The sequence below is a fragment of the Megalops cyprinoides genome, chromosome 6, assembly GCF_013368585.1.
Source record: "Megalops cyprinoides isolate fMegCyp1 chromosome 6, fMegCyp1.pri, whole genome shotgun sequence".
NCBI lineage: Eukaryota > Metazoa > Chordata > Actinopteri > Elopiformes > Megalopidae > Megalops > Megalops cyprinoides.
Window position 1 is genome coordinate 30,345,905 of NC_050588.1, and position 23,319 is coordinate 30,369,223.

Sequence of the window (23,319 nt, forward strand, 5' to 3'; positions counted from 1 at the left end):
AGGCAAACATGCACAATTATTTAAAAAAGAATCCTACTGGTAAAAAATATGACAACACAGTAATGTAGGCTTCACTTACTGTATCAAAGGTCACAGTGTTTTCAGTTTTTAATATTAATTTTCACATGGTTTATGTGTAGCTGTGGTAAATGAACTGTACACACGCTGATGTCCTCAATAAAGAAAATGGTTAAAAAACAGAATCTTGTTTGGTGCTGTTGTTTGTCCCTAGAATGGCGGTCTTTGTTCTTTCATATTTTATATTATATTATATTTTATATATAATATTATATATTATAATATTATACATAAAGTAGAAACTGTATCTATACAAATACAGTACATACAGTGAAAGTATAACTACAGTAATAAAATATGCAATGCTCTGTCCTTATAAATGTATGAACATGATAGATTCAGAAAGTTTATTTAATTTCATTTCATTGCAGTAATAAGTAGTCTTGTGCAATTCGTAAATTGGTAATACTTTGTTTATCTTGATTAGATAGTTTGAACTGTTAAAAATGTTAAGATGATTGTGATAAGATGAGTATTAAGTAGAACCTTGGACAGTAATATTTGCAGCAAGAAAATACATAGAAAATATTAAGTATTAAAAAATGAATAAAGTACCTGAAGAACCTAGCTGTATTCTAGCGTTTGTATTACCAGTACTTGCATGTTACACTAGATGGCGATGTTGTACAATTTATTAGGAAAACTAAGCTCGATAAAACACAATTAACCCATGATTATAAATGCATTTTTCTAACAATGCACTGTACCATAAAGTTACATTTTTGTGTTTCGACCTTTACATTCCAAGTCTATGTACATTCTTTAAGAAAGTTCAGCAAACATATATATATATATTTTTTGTCCAAACATTTATTTTTTAAGTGGTGATAATTCTCTATTGTATACATCCCCAATCTTACAAAATCAACGGAACATAGCAGAAAACTCCAGCAAATGAGAAATATACAAACATACACATACATAAAAACAGATGCGAAGGAAATAATACAAAATAAATAATTTAAAATGTGCAATTATGCAGTGGCTCTTCGAAGCATGGATATCACAAATGCCATAGCTGCAGCCCTTAAAACCGAAAGAAATACAGGGTGACCAAAACAGACAACTGAAATTGCACAATACTGCTACATTTACACTTTTTTTACTCAGATTTTCGAATGGAAATAACATTGCATTGAACAAACCATACTATAGCTGGTAAGTGCACAGTAAAACAGTGTTTAGATGTACAGAATAACCACTCTTAAACACTATCTGCTCAAGCAACGACCAAGACCACACAGAGCAATTCGCTGCATCCTAACACCAATACAAAAGTAGTGTCAGCCTTAGACGTCTGGGTGAAAAATATTATCCCATTTCTTCTGTTCCAGTTCAGAAATTATTACTCTTTGGATACTCTGCCTTTCAGACAAAACATAAGTACATCTTTACACAGTTCAAAGGGTTATATTCAAGAACACTGTAAGAGATGTGCAACAAAGCTGTGACCTACATATACTGCTTTGCGCAAAGAGGCAGGCCACAGCAAAACACCAGTAAATACTAAGACAAGCCCACCTTTCCGACTGTCGGAATGCTACCAAGAAATAGTATGTTCGCCGCCTTAATTTTTTGATTGTTCTTTAAAAAAACTTTTCAGTTTATCTCAATGCTAGCATACTGGAGGCATTACCTTAGTCAAATAACATTCATATTTATAAACTAAATAAGATACAATTACAGCCAAAAAGTATTTTGCAGTGCATATAAATAACTCAGTTCAGTCAAATATATTTCACTTTCACTGGTAAGGAGTACATAAGTGCTGTCATCTTGTTGGGAAAGAGGTCAGGCCTCTGCTGTGATTTCGCTAGGGTCCATTTTGATTGTAAAAGAGGCTGTCAGTGACAGGTGTCACCACTGGAGGTTCTGAAGTGATTGTTTTGAACAAACAGTAGTGTGACCCTCCTTCCTTCAAAACAGCCATTGTAATGCACAACGAGGACACAAAGCATATGCAATTAAATTCAACATTCAAATACAATTTATCGGCTTCCTTCATTCAATTATTCATATTAACATAAAAAAAAAACAAATTTATTTGTTAACACTTATACATTGTTTGCACATTGTTGCAGTTCCATTATATTAGTTTATTTTTATGGTAGCCTTTAGAACCATGCCCCATTGCTAAAAAAAAAGCAAAGCAAGTTGGTAGTCTTTGTTTTATTAGTAATTATTCTCATAGATATTATGTTTGACTTGCCCCGAGAAGTCTCTAAGCTGAGTTTTGGGTTTGCGGATGTGTCAGAGAGCTGGCTCAGCTGCGTGCTGGGAGAGTCTGTGATCTCAGTCATCGATGCGTTGCTTTGTGACTTGTTTCCCCCTCCCCTCCACCCTTCCCCCTCTCCATATTAAAGGTGAGTATCTTCCTCCAGGTTCTCTGCTTCCTCTTTTCCTGGCTTATTCACCAAGACCTGCCAGCCGCTGCTGCTGCCGCCTCCTGCCATCACCCCATTTGCGCTGTGCTTCTTCTCCAGCATTTCTGATTGGCTGTCACTGGTGACATCCAAGGTGGGGTTGTCATGACAGCCGTTCTCCACAAAATGGAGCTCCTCGCCACGTGACTTCAAATAAAATGAAAAAAAAAACAGAGACAAAAGAGAGAGAGAAAAAAAATATCAGTCTGATTTGGGTCATTTCAATGAGTGTTTGCAATTCACGAGTTCAAAATTTCATCAGCTCTGCTGACATTCTAGAAATAAATGTATTTGAAATATTTCACAGCTCCCGAAATATCCAGACAGAATATCTGTCAAAAAGTAAAAAGCAAAAACAAGTAAAGTAAAAGTACCATCACGGTCACCTCCTCACACCTATCTCCCAAAATAAACAACATGAAATGTATTATTCACCCACATACACCCTGCACAGCCAGACCTACCATATTCTTCATCTTGGGGAGGCGGCGCTGCCAGCAAATGTAAATGAGTCCAGAGGCAATAATGACCACGCAGATCGACCCAATGATCACCAGAACAACAAACAGCTTGCCGTAGTCGCTGCGTGTCTGGCTGGGGCGGGACTGGCAGCTGGTGACACTGGTGTAGTTCTGGATGCCAATCTGTGGCCATAAAAGTTTACAGAGTTTCCATTCAGGGCTGGACAGCCTTGCATAACATTTGGGTACATTGAGGCAAAAGGTCTGCATGGAGCCGCAAAACTATTCTACATCCTCCTACACAACAGGGTGTCGTATCAGCAGAGAAATCTGAGGAATATTGCGAATTTAAGGAGGCCAGGTATCCGCAGCACTGAACTCTGATCACCTCCAACCTTCATCAGCACATTTCCATTTTGTATATGAAAGGTAAACCTCAAACGAACATTGATGGGCCAATACACTTCAGAACATTTTGTCCCCTAATATTCTAGAACTGCGAACATGAATGCTCAGTAGAATTCTTTGATATATTTCCATAATCTGTTTGTGTTTATGGAACATTGAAGGAATAATGCTTACGTCATGTAAACCTCTCCTGATTTCTCCCAACATTGACAGTACATCTTTTGTTGCAATCACCCCTGAATAAAGAGAATAAGAATGAAAAGATGATGATAATTCCACTATTTTACTTTGAACATGTCTGTCACATTTTCAGCTATATTTTCCTTTTTTGCGTTACAATTTAAGGCAACATTACAAAAGGTACTATAGGACAGGTGGTTACTGTTTATCTACCAGGACCATACATTGTTATAAAAAAAACTCTAGAGAAAAAAACATCCCTTGCGTCGTATGTTTTATTAAAATAGATTGTCATAGGTTGGGTCTGCAGAGTAACACAGAAAATAAACTTATTTCAGCAATACATATTGACTGGAAACACAGCGCCCCCTGGTGCTGCATACCAGGTCTTACCTTGCTCGCTCGCCAGAGTCATGAGCAGCTGTCGGTCCTGTCTGGTGGGCTTGCTGAGGGAGATGAGCCAGGACCCCTGGGGGCTGTTCATCTTTCTCGAGAAGGCTGTCTCCAGCATCTCCAGCAGCCTGTCTCCGCTCTCCACCCGGAACTCATCCTGGCACCCAAAAATAAAACACACATGACAAGTCATGTAAAACAAGGTCATGCTGGCAATGCATAGGCATTACAGGCGAGAAACATGGGGCAACACAGTTTATCTACGTTGCAGTCTTACTTTTTCTTTCAAAACATGTAAAGGACAACTTCCAGGCCAAAAAAGAATGCATTTATGGATTGGTAGAACTGAGGATGGTGCTTTAAATGCATGTACATGTCTATGTTTGCAATGTGTCTGTTCAAGGCCTTGTGAGAGCACAGATTCAGATTTTGCATTAGCCACTGAGACGAACATTTACCTTCAGTACTCTACAGGAAAAGTTCACCACACTGACCTTTACATGTATCTATTTTGGCAAAAAGGCAATCAATATTCATCAAAGCCACAAAAAAAGGATTTTATTTCTGATGTTGAGGCATCGGCCATTAAACATTCATACCAGGATTATCACTCTCACTTCAGATCTACCTGTTGTTGCATAAAAAACCCTGAGGTAAGTTTACGTCAGGGCCTCTCAGTGAAGGGAGCTGAAACACCACTTGGACTGGAGGTGCTCCAACAGTGCTGACCTATGGATGTTGGAGGTATTTCTGTGCCGACAGTATGATCAGCAGCCACTGTGAACTGCGAAACCCTGTCTATTCCAGTGCCAAGAAAATATAGCTACCTTCATAATGAAGATTTATTTTACTGAATAATTTACTGAATGATTGATTACACTACTCCATCTATTCTAAACATAAAATGCCAGGATTTCTGAAGGTTGTACTTCAGTAGTTTTCAGCTTCCATTCAACAGCAGGATTGATTGGATGGTTGGAGAGAGAAAACCACTGACTGTGTCTGTTAACATCAAACAACACAAAGCTCTAAGGGGAAAGGGAGTGAGATTCATGCCACAGAAGCCCTCTAGATATGGAACTCCTTAAAGAGCCAAGCCCTTTCACCTGTCTGCATTCATTTGTTATGATTCAGGTGAGGTTTTCTTGTATTTATGACTGAGTGATTTTAGTTCCTGTATGATGACACCCAATGATTACATCTCATCAAACAGGTGGAATTGACCTAGGATATCCTGGAACACATTACATCTATGATTGATCTTTTATGATCAGATCACATAAAAGAAAATATCATTAAAAAGTTAGCGCAGCTTTGTTAGGGTCACTGACTTTGTGTGTGTTGTGTACATACCACTTAAAAAGCATAGAAAATAAAATCTAGCAAAAGGTTTGACTTTTGCCATAAAGCTTCTGGAAACGTTAACTGCACATGGTTCTGAAAAGGTGGTTGTAAAGTCAACTATTCATTATTATATTTAATAATGCTATCATTGTTCCTTTGCGCATACATACACTACATACACTATATGGACAAAAGTATTTGGCCACACCTGTTTTTCAGGGTTTGGGCTAGGCCCCTTATCTCCAGTGAAGGGCAATCTTAATGCTTCAGCATACTAAGACATTTTGGACAATGCTATGCTTCCAACTTTGTGGCAAGTGTTTGGGGAAGGCCCTTTTCTATTCCAACATGACTGTGCCTCAGTGCACAAAGCAAGGACTATAAAGACATGGTTTGATGAGTTCGGTGTGGAAGAACTTGACTGGCCTGCACAGAGCCCTGACCTCAACCCCATCGAGCACTTTTGGGATGAACTGGAACGGAGATTGCTAGCCAGGCCTTCTCGTCCAACATCAGTGCCTGACCTCATAAATGCTCTACAGAATGAATGGGCACAAATTCCCACAGAAACACTGCAAAATCTTGTGGAAAGCCTTCCATGAAGAGTGGAAGCTGCAAAAGGGGGACCAACTCCATATTAAAGTATATTTATTTGAATACAATGTCATTACAGTCGCTGTTGGTGTAATGGTCAGGCGTCCGAATACTCATAGTGTATGTTTTAGATATACTGTTGGTCACACAAAGGGCATCCTTGGCATCAAATACAGAGACAGTCCTCATACCCCTATCTGTTGGATCAAATGGTACATTCTTGCAAAAATTATCCATATGATAAAATCTAACATTGTCACAGCATGGGAGCAATTCACCAACTGACTGGAGGAGAGCAGCAGGGAGGGGGAGAGCCACATCAGACTGGCCATGGGTAAATGAATTTGTACCTTTCATATATGCTATTAATCCTTTATTGTAGAGGTCTCTTAAATATAATACATTTTTTTTTTTTACATTTTACAGCCCCTCATCTTTTGAGTACCTTAGATTAATTTGAATCTGTTGTCGTGACGACTGAAAAGGTCACGTTGATTATAATAAATGGCTTTGCACTGTTGCCATGGCGATATCAAACTCTTGAGCGGGGGCAGTGCGGTGATGGTGGAGGGGGGTGGGGGGGCGGGGCTTGCAGCTGCTGCAGTGACACAGACGGGATGCTGTGATTAAAGGCAGTCTGGCTGACCAGCAGCATTCCCATTCACATCAACGCAGGAAAGGAACCAAATGAGGGAAGGAGATAAAACTGCATGCCTCATTGCCACGTTCGGCCCCCTGCACAGCATGTCCAAAACCTCCAAAAGTGAATCTGCAAGGCAACACTGTCAGAGAAAAAAAATCTATATATATTGTTAAACAATACTGTCCTCCAAATTGAGACAACAGGTTTGCCATATTTGTGGTGCTGGTGTTCGATCTTTTTAATTACTCCTAAAAACATGAATAGGATTCAGATGTCTGCAGTAAATTATGCGAAAGATATTTTAATAAACTACTTAGACAAAGATTTTGCATAAACCCCATACATATATTTCCTGGTACACTTGCAAATGCTGGAAATGTAGTTATTAATACAAAATAAGGTCAATACACCCCCAGGTGACAAAACACATAGTAGGTAAATGGTGAATCTATATGAATGTGAGGGGAGAAATCAGTGGACCTAGATCAGCAGCAGGTCCAGGACTCATTATATGGCTCCACGGGGAAAAAGAGGTGGTTATGGTCAGAGAGGAGGTTCAAGTCCTTTTCACCATGGCATGATGTATACTGATGCATCCACAAAACACCATGTTGCACGCTGAAAGTTAAACAAAAGGAAACAAATAAAAATATCAAACTATACTTACACATTCAAAGTTTTCTGACATGTTAAGGATGACATAGCCTTTCCCAGTGAGGTCTCTCCAATCAACACAGATAACCTGAAAATAAAATGAGGCAAGAACATGTGTGACAGAGGGTGAGGAAGAAACACATGAGTCTAAGAACCTAGGAGCCGCAATATGCAATGTAACTTCGCAGTGAAGCACGAATCAGCATTGCACCTTAACTACAGGGTGTAAACCAGCAGATGACAGAACACACCTTAAATTACAATACAGTCACCAAACTGCCTGTCCTGAATATGTCTGATTTTTCTGGCTCTACCCCTCCCAAAAGAGTAATAGCTTTAAGTATCTGAGCATTAAGCTGGGAGAGACAGAACGATCCACTGGGGCTGGGCCTGCCGTTTAAATCTCACTACTCCCTCTCTGAGGACTGGAGTCATGCCACTATGGTGCAAATTTATGTCTTATGTTTCCTCTAAATGAATTATTTACAGAATGTTCTAAAGATTGTGCAACTGTCTAACTAAATCAAAGGCAAAATGTCTCTGACCACCCTGAGCAAGTACGGTCCTTGCCCTCCTTGAATGAGTATCACTGCCTCTCATTTATACAACAATTTATGCTTCAACTTGAAGCATCTGAAAACTCTTGAGCAACACTACAGTGTCATATTGCGCTGTTCTGTGTTGTATGTCAGTGTACTATTCTGTGTTACGGCATGCTGTGCTGTACTCTAGTGCTATGCTACGCCATGGTGTGCTGTGCTTTACTCTGTAGTGCTGTGCTGTATTCTCTGGCACTGTGATGCGGTGCCATACACTCTGTAGTGCCATACTGTTCAGTGCTATGCTGTACTGTTCTGTATTTTGTAGTACAATACTGTGTAGCACTGTGTTGTATTGTGCTGTATAGTACTCTGTAGTGCAATGCTGTGTAGTGCTGTACTGTACTGTACTATACTCTGTAGTAGCATACTGCGCAGTACTGTGCTGTACTATACTGTATTCTGTAGTGCCAAACTGTTCAGTGCTGTTCTGTACTCTGTTGTATTCTGTAGTGCTACATTGTTTGTTGCTCTTCTGTAGTGTGCTGTCCTCTGTGATGTCATACTCTTCAGTGCTGTTCTCTGCAGTGCCAGACTGTTAAGTGCTGTTCTGTAGTGCACTGTGTGGAGATATGCTGCTGTACCTGCAGTGACTCATGAGGTGGATGTTTGTCCATGAAATCAGCCTCTGAGAAGAAGTCGGTCCCCCCATGTCTGAGCTCTGGCTGTTGGCCCTGGTGCCCAGTGGTGGACACTTCGCGCCAGGGGACGTCTGTGAAGGCTACAGAGTCGGGGAGAGAGGAAGAGGACGGAGAGGAAGAGGGGACGGTGGTGAGAGGGGTATGGTGCACCAAGCTCTCCGAGCTGTCCAAGCCATCCTCCTCTCCGCCTTCTTGCACCGCAGTCAGGACCGTGGCCACGTCCTGCACCTCGCTTTCATCCGTGGGAGAGTAGTCTGGGTGGAGGCGGTCTCCTCCCGGGAGGGCAGCCACGCCAGCGACGGTGGTGGGCTGGGTGGAGCCGGCGGTGTGCGTGTGACTCAGCTGCTCCTCCTCCAGCGTGGCCGTGCTGTCGGGGAGCGCTGTCTCCTGGCTGTCATTGTGCCCCCACTCGCGCACCAGGCCCGCGTCTGAGTCTGTGCTGGTTGTGTGGGTCAGAGACACAGAATCTGTGGTGGGCAGGCCGTAAACAGGCTCCACCGGGCTACCGCTGGTCTCCCCCTGAATTTCCCACAGGTCGGGGTCCAGGGACTCCCCCAGGGGGACCACAGGAGAGGAGGAGTTCAGGTCACTGGTTGTCTCCGCTGGGGAAGATGAGGGCTGGAAAGAGGCTTGGCTGTCACCTGAAAGATCAAAAATCATTCCATAAACGACCGGATAAATGGCACAGCAAGTGTTTTAAAAATGTTATGATCTGGCGTGTCCTTTCTTATTATATTGTGGCCAGAAATGCACTTTTCCACCAGCAGTTGGGTGCTGTAGAAGGCGTTCCAGCCTTCAGACTGCACTAGCTCTGTCAAGAGGCCCATCGTTTTGTTTGTTTATTCTTACAGCAGCTGAAATAGAACAGTGAGAAGTCCAGCATATTCCCTGGGTAATTCCCAGAGTCTCTGTCTGTGCTCTGCTCTGCCCTGCAGCCTGCAGGGGCGAGGGAGTTCAGGTGTTAACATCACAGGCTGCTCCCTGTCCTGCCTGCAGCGGGAGAGTGACACATGTTAATTACTCACCCATGAAGAGAGTTCACTGGGAGGCTGAGGCAGGCTGCACGTTCAGACCCATCTATCATAATATGGTCTGTGCTCCTCTGTTTATGAAGTTTCGCATAGTTTATCAAGGCATCAGCAGCGTTGTTTGCGTGGTTTAACATAAATGAGTAACCGTCTCTGACCATACCGTTCAAGGAAAATAAATAGCGCCTGTGACTACAGCTTCATCCTCCCACAGGCATGATGCTGTACTGGCACATCAGTGTGCCCCTCCCACATGCCCGTGAGACAAGGCCAGCCCTGAGAGGCAAGAGGCCAAGCTGGCCGGGCCCTCACCTCTCCACGGCAGCTGTGTCCACCTGCCCCAACAGATGGTGCCTCCGCTGACCTGTCTAGCCCTGTCATCCACTGACGCATTGTCACCCGAGGCCTCGTCACTGCGCCGTGACAGCTTGGACAGATGAGAATCAGGACAACGGCACTTCTCACAAACACATCAGGCGCGCTAACACCTCTAGGCGACATTAGCGTACAAAACAACCTGAGAAAGATCATACTGTGAATACACTTCACCTCATAATTACAGAGATCTGTCATATTACAAACTGTCAAGTGTTTACTACAATTGAACATTTATGAGCTATTAAGCTCAACGACAGCATGCATTTGCATATTTAACACAATAGTACAAAAAAATAAAACCTTTTCATCAGATTTCCACAAAGCTATTGGGCATTATAGCAAATTCAATTTTGTGGAAATATCTTGTACCTCTAAGCTTTGTTTTAAGCAGTCTAAAATGTATGCTCATATAAAGCACACCATGTAAAGGGTTATTCCAGACAGCAATGTGTTCCACTGACACAGGTACTGTCTAAAAATGATCACAGTTACTAGAAGGTGTACTACACAGCAATTCTGAATTATAAATGTTTGTATGTATGACTGTATGAAAATGAAAACAAAACTGCAGTTACAGTTAAAAGCGGCTAAAGCCAAGCCATGTGTATACACACTGCAGAATTCACATTCCCATGATCTTTCCCACTGTATTTTATAATATGTGTACCCTGAAATCATTGTAGTTTTTATTACATGTATTTACATCTTTATTTTCCACACAGCTTGATATGCTGTTGACTTAAGAACAGCATGCATTTAAAAATAGTATGTGAACACATTCTAGAAAACATAGACATATTCAGAGTATTTCAGGCAAAATCATATTTTCTGTAACCAGAAAGGATGGCTATCAAGTCATCAACTAATTTATTTGAAATGCAAGAAACTGATTCACAAAAATGCTACCTTTCTTTTCAGAGATTAAGAAATGACATCGCTGATTTTGAGAATAAGGTCTGGGTTACAGTAATCATGAGAAGAGTGTATACACACACACAAGCCTATCTTCTCCCTAACAGATTAAGAGCCTTTAAACCCAAAGGGTTCTAACTCCTCTCAAAAGGAGCTGGGTTTTTCATTGTGAGACCCTGAGCCTGTGATGAGGAGCATCTGTAATTAGTGGCCACCCAACGCAGGGAACCTGTCCATCTCTGCCTCTGTCAGATCAGATTGGACAGCTCCCTGACCGTGATGGAGCCGCAGTGGGAGAATCCTGTCAATATTCTGACAGGCTATCCTTTCTACAGCAACTTGTTGCCGTAACAGCTAATCAAATGGGTATACATGAAAGGGAATAACTGTAGGAGGGAACTTACAAGAGGGGGAATGTCCAGCAATGGACACTTTTGAACCAAACCAGTACACCAAGTACTGTGTGTGCAATTAGATCAGTTTACATATCAGTGATGCCAGGACTGACTTGGACACACACGTTCACGGATTCCTTTGCACACCTGTTCAGTGGCCTCATTAGAGGAGGGATTACTTGCAGAGGGAAAAAAAGGGGCATGGGCAGCACTAATGAAAAAAAAAAAAGAATAGAAAAAAAAACTGGCATCACAAAAACGTCTCCCAAGAAGATTAAACTGCTTGCGCTGCTTAAGTCTGTAAGCTGACTCCAGCAGATATCCGGCGCAAGGAATCCCATTTAGCGCCCATCTGGGAAGACACTGGGGACAAAGCCCTCCATCTGCAGAGCACGAGAAATCTGGCCAGCTCTGTGCTGGCACGGATAAGGATGCCACAATGCTAACATTGTACAGGGCAGCCACACCCGGGTATTCGATGTACCGGGATAAAAATAAGTATGCGGCGAATGTGGAGCATATTTATTCCCCTGCGTTTTGTTGAGGCTTTACAATGCAGTCATTTATTTTTAGCCTTTTATGATATGTCACTTGATGGTGTCACTTGACTGAGAACCCTCTCTTTTAGAACACATGCAATGTCCGCCCGATCCATCATCTTCCCCCCAGCCCCTGCGACCCACAGCACAGAGGGGATTTGAAAACATGAGAGGTCCATGTAAATTCACTTAATCCATTCAGCACAACCAACCCTTCAAATAATAAATGCAGCAGGGAGGATGGAGTGAGATGAATATTAATTTCAGCTAATGAGGGTGAAAACCATTTCAACCACTGCCTCTTCAGCTGTAATTGGTGCTTTGACATTCAAGGGAAAGCCTTGTCATCATGCCTGTCTGGGCAAACTGGTCTTTGATTTGTCCCCCAAATGGCAGTTCTGTGACAGTTATGAATTATCTGCAAAAACACCAAGGTCCCACAACCAAGGACTGATCCATCATCTTTCTGATATCCTTCTTTCTAATGTCACAGTTGTCACAGGGGTAGTTGAGTGACTGACTTTTGTTTTATTTTTAGTTTTTGTACTCTGACCAGCACCATTTTAAACAGAAAGATGAGTCATCGATTATCTAAATACCATGGTCTATGGTACAGCAGACATCATTAGCAGACATCTTTATCCATGACAGCATATAACTAGCTTACATTTTTACATTTTACCCATTTATAGCTGAATATTTACTGAACCAATACAGGTTAATAGGCTGTACTGCACAAGGGTAAAACAGCACTTTTCCATCCACTAATCCACACTGTGACTAAGATTGATGTGTGAGTACAGGAGAGCAGTGGATATTAAAAGTGAAGACTCTTGGGTGGGATGTCTGCACGAGCGTGCTGTCACATACCTTCTGGGGAATCGGGGTCTAAATTGGTGACGTTCACCTCGCCACCCTCATCCCAGGAGTAGTGGGACTGCAGGGTCTTGGGCTCCTCGGCCTCCTCGCTGGAGAAGCCCGACTCATGGGAGCCGCCCACGAGCCCAGGGGCCGCAGGGCCTTCCGAGTCCAATGAGATCATCTCGTTCTGCTCAGCCATATCCAATGGCTGGGAGGACTGGGGCGGGTCCAGTGAAGTGGAGAACAGCACAGGGTCATGGTTCACAACGTCACTGGACACCAGAAGGAACAGCATGAACCCTGAGCACAAAAAAACACTTTTTAAAAAACGGTCATGAAACACAGCATCTACCAATGCGAATTACCCACTCCCTCCTTATTATGTTGTAGTAAGAATACACAGGCATACCTCCAAGACATATTAAACGCACAATTTACTGATGCATTGTTCTTACTCATCATGCACATGTGAATGTAACAAAATATTTTGAATGTAAACAAAGTAGAGCATAATATGACAGTTGTGCAATTTATCCAGTTTAGAGTAGCTCTTTTTAAACTTCACACAATATTGCTTAAATTTGCCCTATTCATTTTCTAATATGCAAAGGCTTGCAGAAGTCCCCATATGGTTGAGGTATGCTTCCACCTGTGAAAGTAAATACCTCCTCTCTGCAATTCTACCTTTTTTGCAAGAAACGGATCCCTGTTTGGTGTTGGGTCTTCTATTGTCTTCTCATCATATTCAATGTAGTTAAACATTTCCAATGTGTCTCATCAAGAGCTTTCATTTGATATTATAATACTCATCTTGGTCCAAAATGTCACGTACGCCCCTCTGTTTCCCAACCATCGATATAACATGAAAATGTTTTCTCACTTTTCTCATTTATTTGAAATACTGGTAGAATGAAAATGCAATATTCTGGTCAAACACTTCTATATGCTTATATTACAAAGTTAGCACAGATTTTCTTAAATGCATCTTTTAAGTGTTTTAAACTGTGCACCATGTCTTTTTTACCCTCCCTGTATACTTGGTCTCAAATCCTGATATGGAAAATGGGAAGTGACAGGGAAAATTTATAAAAGACTGCAATTGCAGTAATTTGCCACAACCGCTGTGTAAGTGTATGCCAAACACAACTACCCCAAGGGCATTTCTTGTGAGTCAATTAATTATGAACAAATTAAAAAACAAAATTAGAACATCAGAGTTTCAAAGAATCTGAAACTGACAGTGCTGCCCCAATGTCCAGTTCTGTATGGGATTAGTGCCATTGTGGTATAGAACTGCAGCCCTCGGGTCTGAATGAGCAGTTGACACCATGGAAGACTTGCCTGTCCAATACGCCAGACCATCTGCCGAGCCTGTGGTATGGAGGGGTCACATGCTGAACACTATAAAATGTGCATATCTCCATAAGTATGACAAACATTCAAACTGAGGGAGATCTCTCTAAAATGCAGAACCTGGGCACAGCACTTGTGTTCAGTGAAAGCCTGTCTACCTCCTCAATCCCCTTCAAAGGGATCTGCTGCCCAGTGGGAAAACTGCATCTCAGAGGCAAGTCATGCCTCGGATTTGGAAGCATCGACACTCAGTCCATTTTTTCCATTCAAGCGCAGGCTGACACAAGCCCCAGGTGGGGTTTATGCTGTGTGTTTCTGTTCAGTGAAATAAGGATGGATTGGAAGGCCTGCTCCATCTGCGACCGTGGCCGTGCTTTTTTCATCAGCAGCACTTATTATTGCGTTACAATTTTTTTTCCCCACCCTCACCAAGCTGAGCACCTGCCTCAAGGCTAACCAGTTATTTTAGCAATACTATGAGTCTCAAGTCAGCGCTAATTGGTGTGATAAATGATGTGTTTGGGGAATAAGCAGTGCACACTTGGGCATTTTCAAATGCAAGCCATGTAATCAAATTTTTGCATAATTATCTCACTGGCAGGGTGATATTCAGTCCCATATGACATCCAAGTGTGTTTTCAGTCCTTTGTTTGAATAATGATGTTAAACAGGTCAGATGTCTACAAAAATAGACACAAAAAATGTGATACATTTTGCTATGCAGCCAAAATGATACATATTAGTTTATTTGTCTAATGGTCTAGTAGTGAATCAATATAATTGCATGAGTCTGCATTATTGTTTCCTCCAACGAAGCCTTATCGTATTTGAATACTTAAATTCGGACCGGACAGAGGCTTAGAGAGGACACTAGGTCTCAATGCTAGGGCAGACGTGATCGAATTAAGGACATCGTTTAGGGTGATGACGGCCTATTTAGCCCTAAAAGGAGTCATGCTGAAAGTCCTCTCCCCTGCCTTGTCCGCACATGGCAGTATATCAAACCAACAGCTTAGCATCATGTGCTCCCCAAGCAGAACCCTGCTTCCACTAAGCAGCCAAGCTGGAATTAGCCTTGTGTCTCAGACAAAAAAAATAAATGGCACAAAGTGGCACAAATTTGCTTTGCTAAACTCCTCTGATTCATGCTTACCCCAGACAGGGTATGGACGCCTCTTTGTTTTCCACGTTCAGTTTTGAAAGCTGTGGCTGTTATGCACAGTCACGGTGCCTTGCAGTAGATAAACACAAAGCACACTTGGCTTTGGTGGCTGTCACACTGATTAAAACACAAATGCGACCCTCTTTTTTAGGATGGCTCTGCTCTAGGGCTCTACCACTCCACAGCTTTGCGAAGCTTAGCTTCTAGGCAAAGGCTTAATTCTGAAAACTCCATATTTACAGCTGCGGGTGCTACAAATAGAAAACGGTGCAAACCTTACATGCTTTCCACTGTCAAAATTAATGAATGACATTTATACTATTGTACTCAACATTAAAAAGGGATTGGACAGCTCTTCAGACTATTATTTTTATGTTTCTTTGTTTGATGCCAGCCTGCCAATCAATACCACAAAACAGCCTTGGCTGGGAACATATTAACTAGTCCTGTCTGTCTCGCCTTTAGCTAAAGGAGGCCAAAAAAAAAAAAAAGTCACAGTCTTGCACCAGCACAATGCAAAGCAATTTCCTAGCACGACATTTCTGGGCTCCCTCCTTCATTTGCTAAGAAAGCCTCAAGTGAACAACAAAGAACAGAGGTCCTCCTCCTGGCACTACAGTGGAGTGGTCTGCATGGAGGTTCCACAGTTTGCCTGCACGGATGTGGTGTACCAGCCCCTCCCTGGTGCCTGGACCTGCTCTGCAGCACTGCACTCTGCTAGATTATCCCTTCTCCTACTGCGTCAGAGAGCACATTCTGCAAAGCTGAGGTTCACCCCCCCACCTTTGCTAAAGCCCATGAAAAACACTGTGCACTGCCACATTATACTACAAGGCAAATAAACGGCTACCTCCACAAGATTTCAGCTCTGAGGACAACTCTTGTATATGGCCATGGAACCATTTTGAGGTTCCTTATGTTTTAGAATGTTCTCGCCTGTTCCACCTCCACACCTTTTATAAACTGGCAGAGACAAACAAAACACTGCACTTTTAGAATACAATTAAATCTGCACCACTGCTGTTGCAATCTCTGTTCCTCTAAATAAATAAACAGGATTGTTAAAACAAATTCTTAATTAAAACACATACCTATCAGGTTAATTTGGGCTTTAAAAGCATGTCCGAGAGAGCTGGAAGTCTTTAAGCCTCACACTTCTTGTTCTTTTGAAATGTGTAGAATGGAAGTCTTGTATTAAACCCAGCTTCCTATCTGTTTGGGCACAGAGACAGACTGCTGAGTCAGAGAGTCATGTATCATCTAACATTCTGTCCTCTTCAGGGCCCCATTCAGCCTGGGACAAATAATTGACAGACTTTGACTGTGGAGATTGCAAATTAAATCATCAGTCCAGTTATCTCAGAGATTTAATTTTTCATAAATCTGCTAAAAGCTTGGCATTCAGGTTATATATTGAAGCATACTGGTCTTAACACTCATGAGTTAGTAGTACTATGTTGCTTTATATAAGCATTTTTTAATCCTGCCAATAATGCATAGTGAAAAGAAAAGGGATTATGTTCATTTCAGTCAAAACAGCAGATTTTGACTGTCAAAACCTAACATAAAACACAAATTTCTTCTCCTCTGTATACTGCAAAAGGTGGAAAACAGTCTCAAAATGACATAATGATACCTTTATTTTTTTCCTCCCCATTAATGCTACTACAGGGATTCAGATCAGTGCAATTACAGATCAATGTCCTCCTAATTGCTGGGAAGAAGCTGTCTGTGATAAAGAGCAATCAATTTCAACACTTCCCAATAAAATCCCAGAGAGCACCAGCCTGCAGAACAGGGCTGTGTTTTACATCACGAACATGACATGACCATGAACATTAAAGAGTTTTGGTCATCGTTTTTGGCTGCTGAGCACAGTTAACTTGACAGCAAAAATGCAGATTAGGATACACAAATGACATCCACACTTGGGGATATTAAATAAGAATACCTTAACAGACCTCCTCCAATTGTTCCCTTCCCTGGTTTATGCATGGGAAATTCACTAGATTGTGCCACATGGGTATATACTGCTGGTTTGATTTGTTTTAATGAGGTCCATGGTGATGCGCTACTTATCACAGGTTTCATTTAGAAAGTTCTTTTTTTTTCAGTACAATCCCAAGGCCTGGTATTCACTCTGTGACACCTCTGAGCTTTCCTTTAGTCTGTTTGAAGCCAACCAACTCCCAACACTTTACACTGCTATGGCTACAAAATGGCTTCTCACTGTAAATGTAAAATCATGCCCTTTAATGTCACATCTCACATATCAGAAACACACAGCATGCAATCTTCATGATTTCCTATAGACCACTTCCATCTTCTCAAAGATGTCTGCAGCATTTTGAAGTTTTTTTTTTGTCATATGGTTTCTCAGATATCACCCCATTTGTAAACTTGAGGCATGATAAAAAAAAAAAACTGACAGGAGCAAAGAGGTTTATAACAAACACTAGCACAAGTTATTGCCACCTGCACTTGATAACTAGAGACACACATTTGGTGTAGTTAGTGGTGTTACTCAAGGAACTTGAACCAGCCTCCTTTTTGGTCAGCTCAGTACTCAGTCCAGACACAACTTATTGCAGCTAACAGTTGAAATAGGACTTTTTAAAATCCTTCATGAAATCTGTTTGTGGAAGCATTTTCCATTCTAAACATAATATAAACCAACAGCAGAGACATTACTGACAGCCAGAAAAATATAATTAATGCTGTAATAATGTGCAAGCTCTCTTATGCATCCACTTTAAGGCAATGGGCCTTACTTCAGTACAGTACATTGCTTGCAATAAACTAGCTCGGTTATCATTTCAGTAACTACCATACTGTATGTTTGTGTATATGTGTTTGATTGTTTTATTTGGAGCAAAGAGATTAAACATTATAATTAAGTGACAGGAGACAATACCAGTGGAGGTTTCATAAAATATACACAGAGTTTGAATAAGCATCAAATAAAACAATAAAAACAATAGCTTTAGTACTGGATGGTCCTAAGGGCCTTTCTGTCAGTGGCATGGTTTAATACCACCCCAATCACGGAAAGTTTTCAGTTCACCTGTGCCTCACTGACTGCACAAAATACTGACAGCCAGATGACACATTGAACTCTACAGTCAATTAATTCACTCCGACACAAGTCTCAGCTCCCGTAACTATGGTCTGAGGATATGCAATAAAAATGCACCGCCACCAGCTCTTCATGTCATACTTTCATGTTGCGGTGGAAAAATTTCACTTCTTCATTCTTTCTTTCCTTTATTGGTCATTTTTTTTTCCATTGCATAGATGCAGCTGTGAACTAGATAGAATTATTAATATAACCCGAGTGATATGTCTTTGTTCACCCTACCCCTGGGGTTATTTCATTCAATGACTACCAATACAGCATTGGCTTTAACAATATACTTATTTGTTAGTTTACTTCAATAAAAAAACAACCAAATTCTGCAAAATCTCATGATGTTTCACTCACAAAACCCGAGTGTCTTCCTTCCCTCAGCAGATCATAAAGCTCCCCGTTAGGGAGACAATCAGGGGGAATATCACCTCTCTTCATGATACCTAATCCTGGCTGTCCTGCCGTCTCTGCTTCTGGGAGCTCACTCAGAGCTAGCCACCTGGAACCCACACATACCGTAAAACATCCACTGCACCAAACTGGACATTGATCCAGTGCTTTTTTCCTCTTTATTTGATCTTTCTTTATTTTAGACCTGTGATTGTCTTTTGCTTTCCCCCCCAGAATAAATCACTCCTGCTATAAGCAGTGTACATTTGAAGGGAGCTCAATAGCAAGATAAATGATGAGTCTTTCCCACCTGAATAGTTCCCAGGGCCCTGGGATTAGATGGGACTGCAGAGGCTGACATTGCAGCACTGTGTAGCTAGCATTAACTTTGGGTGCTGAGATTTATGTGGTGTCACTCCCTGATCCTGGTCTTGCCGTGCTCATTATTCTTAGTACTATGACTAGCTGAAACCAGACCGAAACACTAAGATGTGCATCTGTACGGTGTAACCAGTGCGGCTGGGTCTGAGATACAAAAATTCCCTTGAGTCTCTGCAGCTGAAACAGAACAAACACAGGAGAAGGGCTCATTCTCCAACCGAGGTTCTAAAAAAGAGGAGGGGGGGGGGGGGGGCTTTCCCAAAGGGGTAAAAACAAAACAAACTATCACATTCTGTTACAATAAAAAAAAAAACCCATCAGGGTTAAAACAGATAGTTACTCCTGTAATCCTCTAGCAGCAGATGCTTCTCGCAGGTATGCAGGTTCCTGCTTACTGGTACAGATACTGTCAATAAATCAGTATGCATCTACGAGAGGGCTTCAACGCATGCATGCTAACAGAAAACATTCATTCTCTTGCCAGATTCCCAGTCACTCTCCAAGCACTGAAAATTGTAGTTCTGCTGACCTTTTCATGACAGGGCATTGTCATAGCACAATGACATGTGATACTATCTATAGCAGGAGAAACAGCAACACATAGCAGGAACTAAAAGTGAGAAAGGAATACCTTTAGTCCATACACACTGTGCCATGCTATTGGTATAATATTTGTATCTTCCTGACACACACAGTATAGCTAGACAGAATGCTGCTCTGGTCCTAAAAAAATGACACAAATGCACTTTGGTGCCAAGCTCTCATCATTATTTTTTTTTTCCACTGTCACTCAACATGATTGGCTTGATTTCTGCTCTCTTCTCTTCACATATGAGTGTGCACTCACTCTCTGAGAGAGTACGTAATGCAATTCTCAGCAAAGAATGCTGACATAAAAGTTGAAACATATTAAGAACGGTCTTAGGAGCCTGCATCACATAAATGTTCACCTAGCCAGCGTGCAATGGGGCAGCTGCAGAATAAATACACAAAAGCATTGTGTTTAGCTAATCAAGTTACACGGTGGTGGGGGGGAGGCTTTGGGGACTACAGCAAGAAAAGTGCTGTGGTGGCCCTTTACGTGCATGACTAAACTTATCCTACAGGAAGACTCAAATGATATCCAGGCTTTTTTTTTTTCCTTGAGTGTGAAATGAAAGAAACAGTTTTTATGCATTGATGATAACGCTGTGGTGGCTCCCTCAGTCTCTCAAGATGATTGTGCGTCTCTTTACTGGTGCTGCACACAGTACTACTTCCTATCGCTACCAGAGAAGAAATGACACAGAGGGCTGCAGGGAGTAAAATCCCATCACAGAAACCAGAATAAAAAAGAAAAGTATTAGGCCCTCAAATGATTGGAATATGTCTCATGAGTCAACAGTGTCTGGATTAGCCATTTAATTAAAGACCAGACAACAACTTCATTTAACTCCCAAGAATCGGCACCCGCATTAATCACCAGAACCAATGGTCACTCTGCCAAACACAAACTTTCTGAGTGCTATCTTCCAAAAGCCACAGCAGATCCTCCAATGCACCAACTTATTTTACAAGTGGAGACATGTACAATCAAGTTTCAACAAGAACACTTTTAATAATTTCATTATTTTCTGTTATTTCAGTCCTCGCCTGGTTGTTAGCCTAACAGCAAGGCCTGTTGGTCTACAGTAATGCAATACGCTTAATGTGTTCCAAAAATGCCAGACCCAACTCCTTATGCCCCAGAAATGTCATCAGATGCCACCCTTACCACGACAGAAAGATTATCTTAATATCCTTAAATGATAAACCACATGGATTTCAGTTATGGCAATTATATCCTCATGCTCAGTATTTGGAATTCTTCAGAATATAATAATATGGTGCAACAAATACTGCATGCACAGTAGAGAGAATAATTGTTTGAATATTGGTGAAGGCACGTGACATTTCTTTTCGGTGTGTAATTCTTCCAGGCTCTGAGGGTCTGTAATACTCAATCTGCTTGATTACCTTTTGCTGAGCACTTGAGCACTGGCCTGGCCCCAGTATGAGAGTGCCAATGCCTAGGGTGACAATCTGTGCAAAGCTGACCTCCTGCTCTCATAGCCTGGCTCTTGGCTTCAATGTAAACACAGACACCAACAGCTAATGGCATATGCTGTCTCCTCCTGAGCCTCTTACACAGAATTAACTATCCTCATCAGATATAAATGCCAATACAAACACTACACCAGCAAAACAAGCACACAGCAGCCAATTAATTAATAAACTATGCACTGTTCTCTTCTCACATCTATGATGTTAAATGTGTTTCATTAGACATGGGCCCCAGTGTTCTAGCACAGCATTTATTTATTTATTTCTGCTACTGAGCAATTATATTTATGAATTGTCTGTGATCTAACTTCTTCTGTTAACTGTATTGCCAGTGTATTGCTTCATTTCCGTAATAACATGTTTTACTGGAACTTCTCAATAATCAATGACTTCCATTGCTAAATGAACATTCGTGGTTTTATATTATCAAACCATTTTTTAAAAATTCATTTTGGAATTCCAAGTGCAGTCAATAAATTGAACTGACAGCAATCAGTTTTATTGTTTGATTTCAGGAAAAAAAAAAAAAACATGCGCTGTGTACGTGGTTATAGCACAATTAACAGTCTCAGATTTTTATTGATTTCGTGTCTCGTGAATTTTCCGCTTTGCGGGTATATTGGAGATGAATCATAACCGATCAATTCAAGAACATATTCAGCTGGGACAAATCAAATGTCAAATATAAGTTATACAAAGTATTCGAAATACCCTAACAACAAAGCAAGTTAAGTGCACAGTGCACACCTACGAAACATTCAACCATTCCGCATCACGTAGCCTACGTCTATCGGTCTACTTATCAAAAAAGAAGCCTGCATTTCTGGGAAATTACTCTTAAAATCAGCAGGCCGAAGGAAACTGATCAGTGACCATTTACGACACAAAAAACAACTGAACACTGGTACGCAGCATCAGCATTTCATAGAACGTAAACAGCCATGACTAGGTGTGTTCTGCGTGGAATACATTTTGCAGACTTATTGTACCTTCTGTGGAGATGATCAGTTGTCAAACAGTTGAACTAGAAATACATGCTGTACTATCAGCGGCCCTTTTCATAATGGACGTTTAGCACATTTACTGTAACACATTCCCTCACTGCACGTTGCCACTTGCCGCCTGATGCGAACGGTGGCAACAAAAACGTCACGTTAAATGTGGCCAATACAATGCATTTTGTAGGGCATGCACAGGGTAAGTTACATTTCTATGAGGTTAAAAAATATATATACTTACCCACTATGAGGTTCCAGGAGAGACGTAACACCGGCATCGCAGCGGTGCGGATGTGGTCAAAAGATTAATTAAAAAAATGTTGCCTTTTAAATTGCAATACTGTTATTGACTAGTTATATAGGAGTGGCTAGTTTCTTCTTTCGACCACACTGCAAACCATAGCGTGCAAGTCTCAGATGGATGTTGTCTGGTCTGCTGCGGTGACGCTTATGAGACGAGAGAGCTGCGTCTGAACTTGAAGGCACTGGTTCACGTTATCCGCGAATCTGCACTGACCACAGAGTCAACACTGTCACCGTGCAATATGTCACTGTTCGAAACGGTGCCAACACCGTGCGTCCTCTGTCATAGTAAAGCCGCTTTCAGGCGAGCAAACTATAGCGAATAGAAAGAATAGCTACAAAACTTAAACGCTTAACAACTGTAAAACGACAGATATAGCTGATATCACTTCACTTTTTCCGTTCTTCCACAAAAGACGATTAGTGTATGCACAGAAAATACTTGATGTTAAAAATGTTCAATAAAAACGGCGTTATTATCGACAAGTCTCTACTTCTCATACTCGCTCTATTCTTTCCATTGAGCAGTGCAGAAAATCAGGCGAATTTAATTCAATGCTTGCGCAGTGTCTGCAGTCTCCATACTGCAACAGCTCCAAATGCGAATCTGGGTCCTAAACACTGCCGCCGGAAGGGGCTTCCTACCGTACCTGCCGGCAAGGCAAGTGGATGTAACAGGGCTGGATGGATGGACCCAGGCTCGGCGCTATGGGGGTGCTTAGGGGTGCAGTATATCCCCAGTTGTCTCCTTATATCGCAACGTCTACACAGTATTTATGACTTTTTTGTCGTGGATTGCAGTTGCAATGTATCGTTTTTTCTCCTGGCGCAGAGCCTGGATGTACCAATACTCAACACAGCCCGTGAAGGCCTTTCAGCCACATGCTGTGTCCTTTACAACTGTGGTCTTTTTATGATGGGCCTTGTGTGGCTTTGTTCTGTTGCGGTAAAAGGTACCCACATTTGTGTGTGGATATCTTGCATCACTCAGT

The 23,319-nt window shown here is 41.6% G+C and overlaps 1 protein-coding gene across 1 annotated transcript; it reads right to left on the minus strand.

Moving 5' to 3' along the window:
• Window positions 1–1,040: 1,040 nt before the first annotated feature.
• On the minus strand, window positions 1,041–22,839 carry podxl2 (podocalyxin-like 2). The gene is made up of 8 exons (XM_036531544.1): window positions 22,266–22,839; window positions 12,541–12,831; window positions 8,362–9,059; window positions 7,192–7,266; window positions 3,944–4,100; window positions 3,545–3,606; window positions 2,966–3,145; window positions 1,041–2,648 (listed from the first exon to the last, which is right to left on the minus strand). The coding sequence occupies exons 1-8, from the start codon at window positions 22,300–22,302 to the stop codon at window positions 2,436–2,438; spliced, it is 1,713 nt and encodes a 570-aa protein (XP_036387437.1). The 5' UTR covers window positions 22,303–22,839; the 3' UTR covers window positions 1,041–2,435.
• Between the last annotated feature and the right edge of the window lie 480 nt (window positions 22,840–23,319).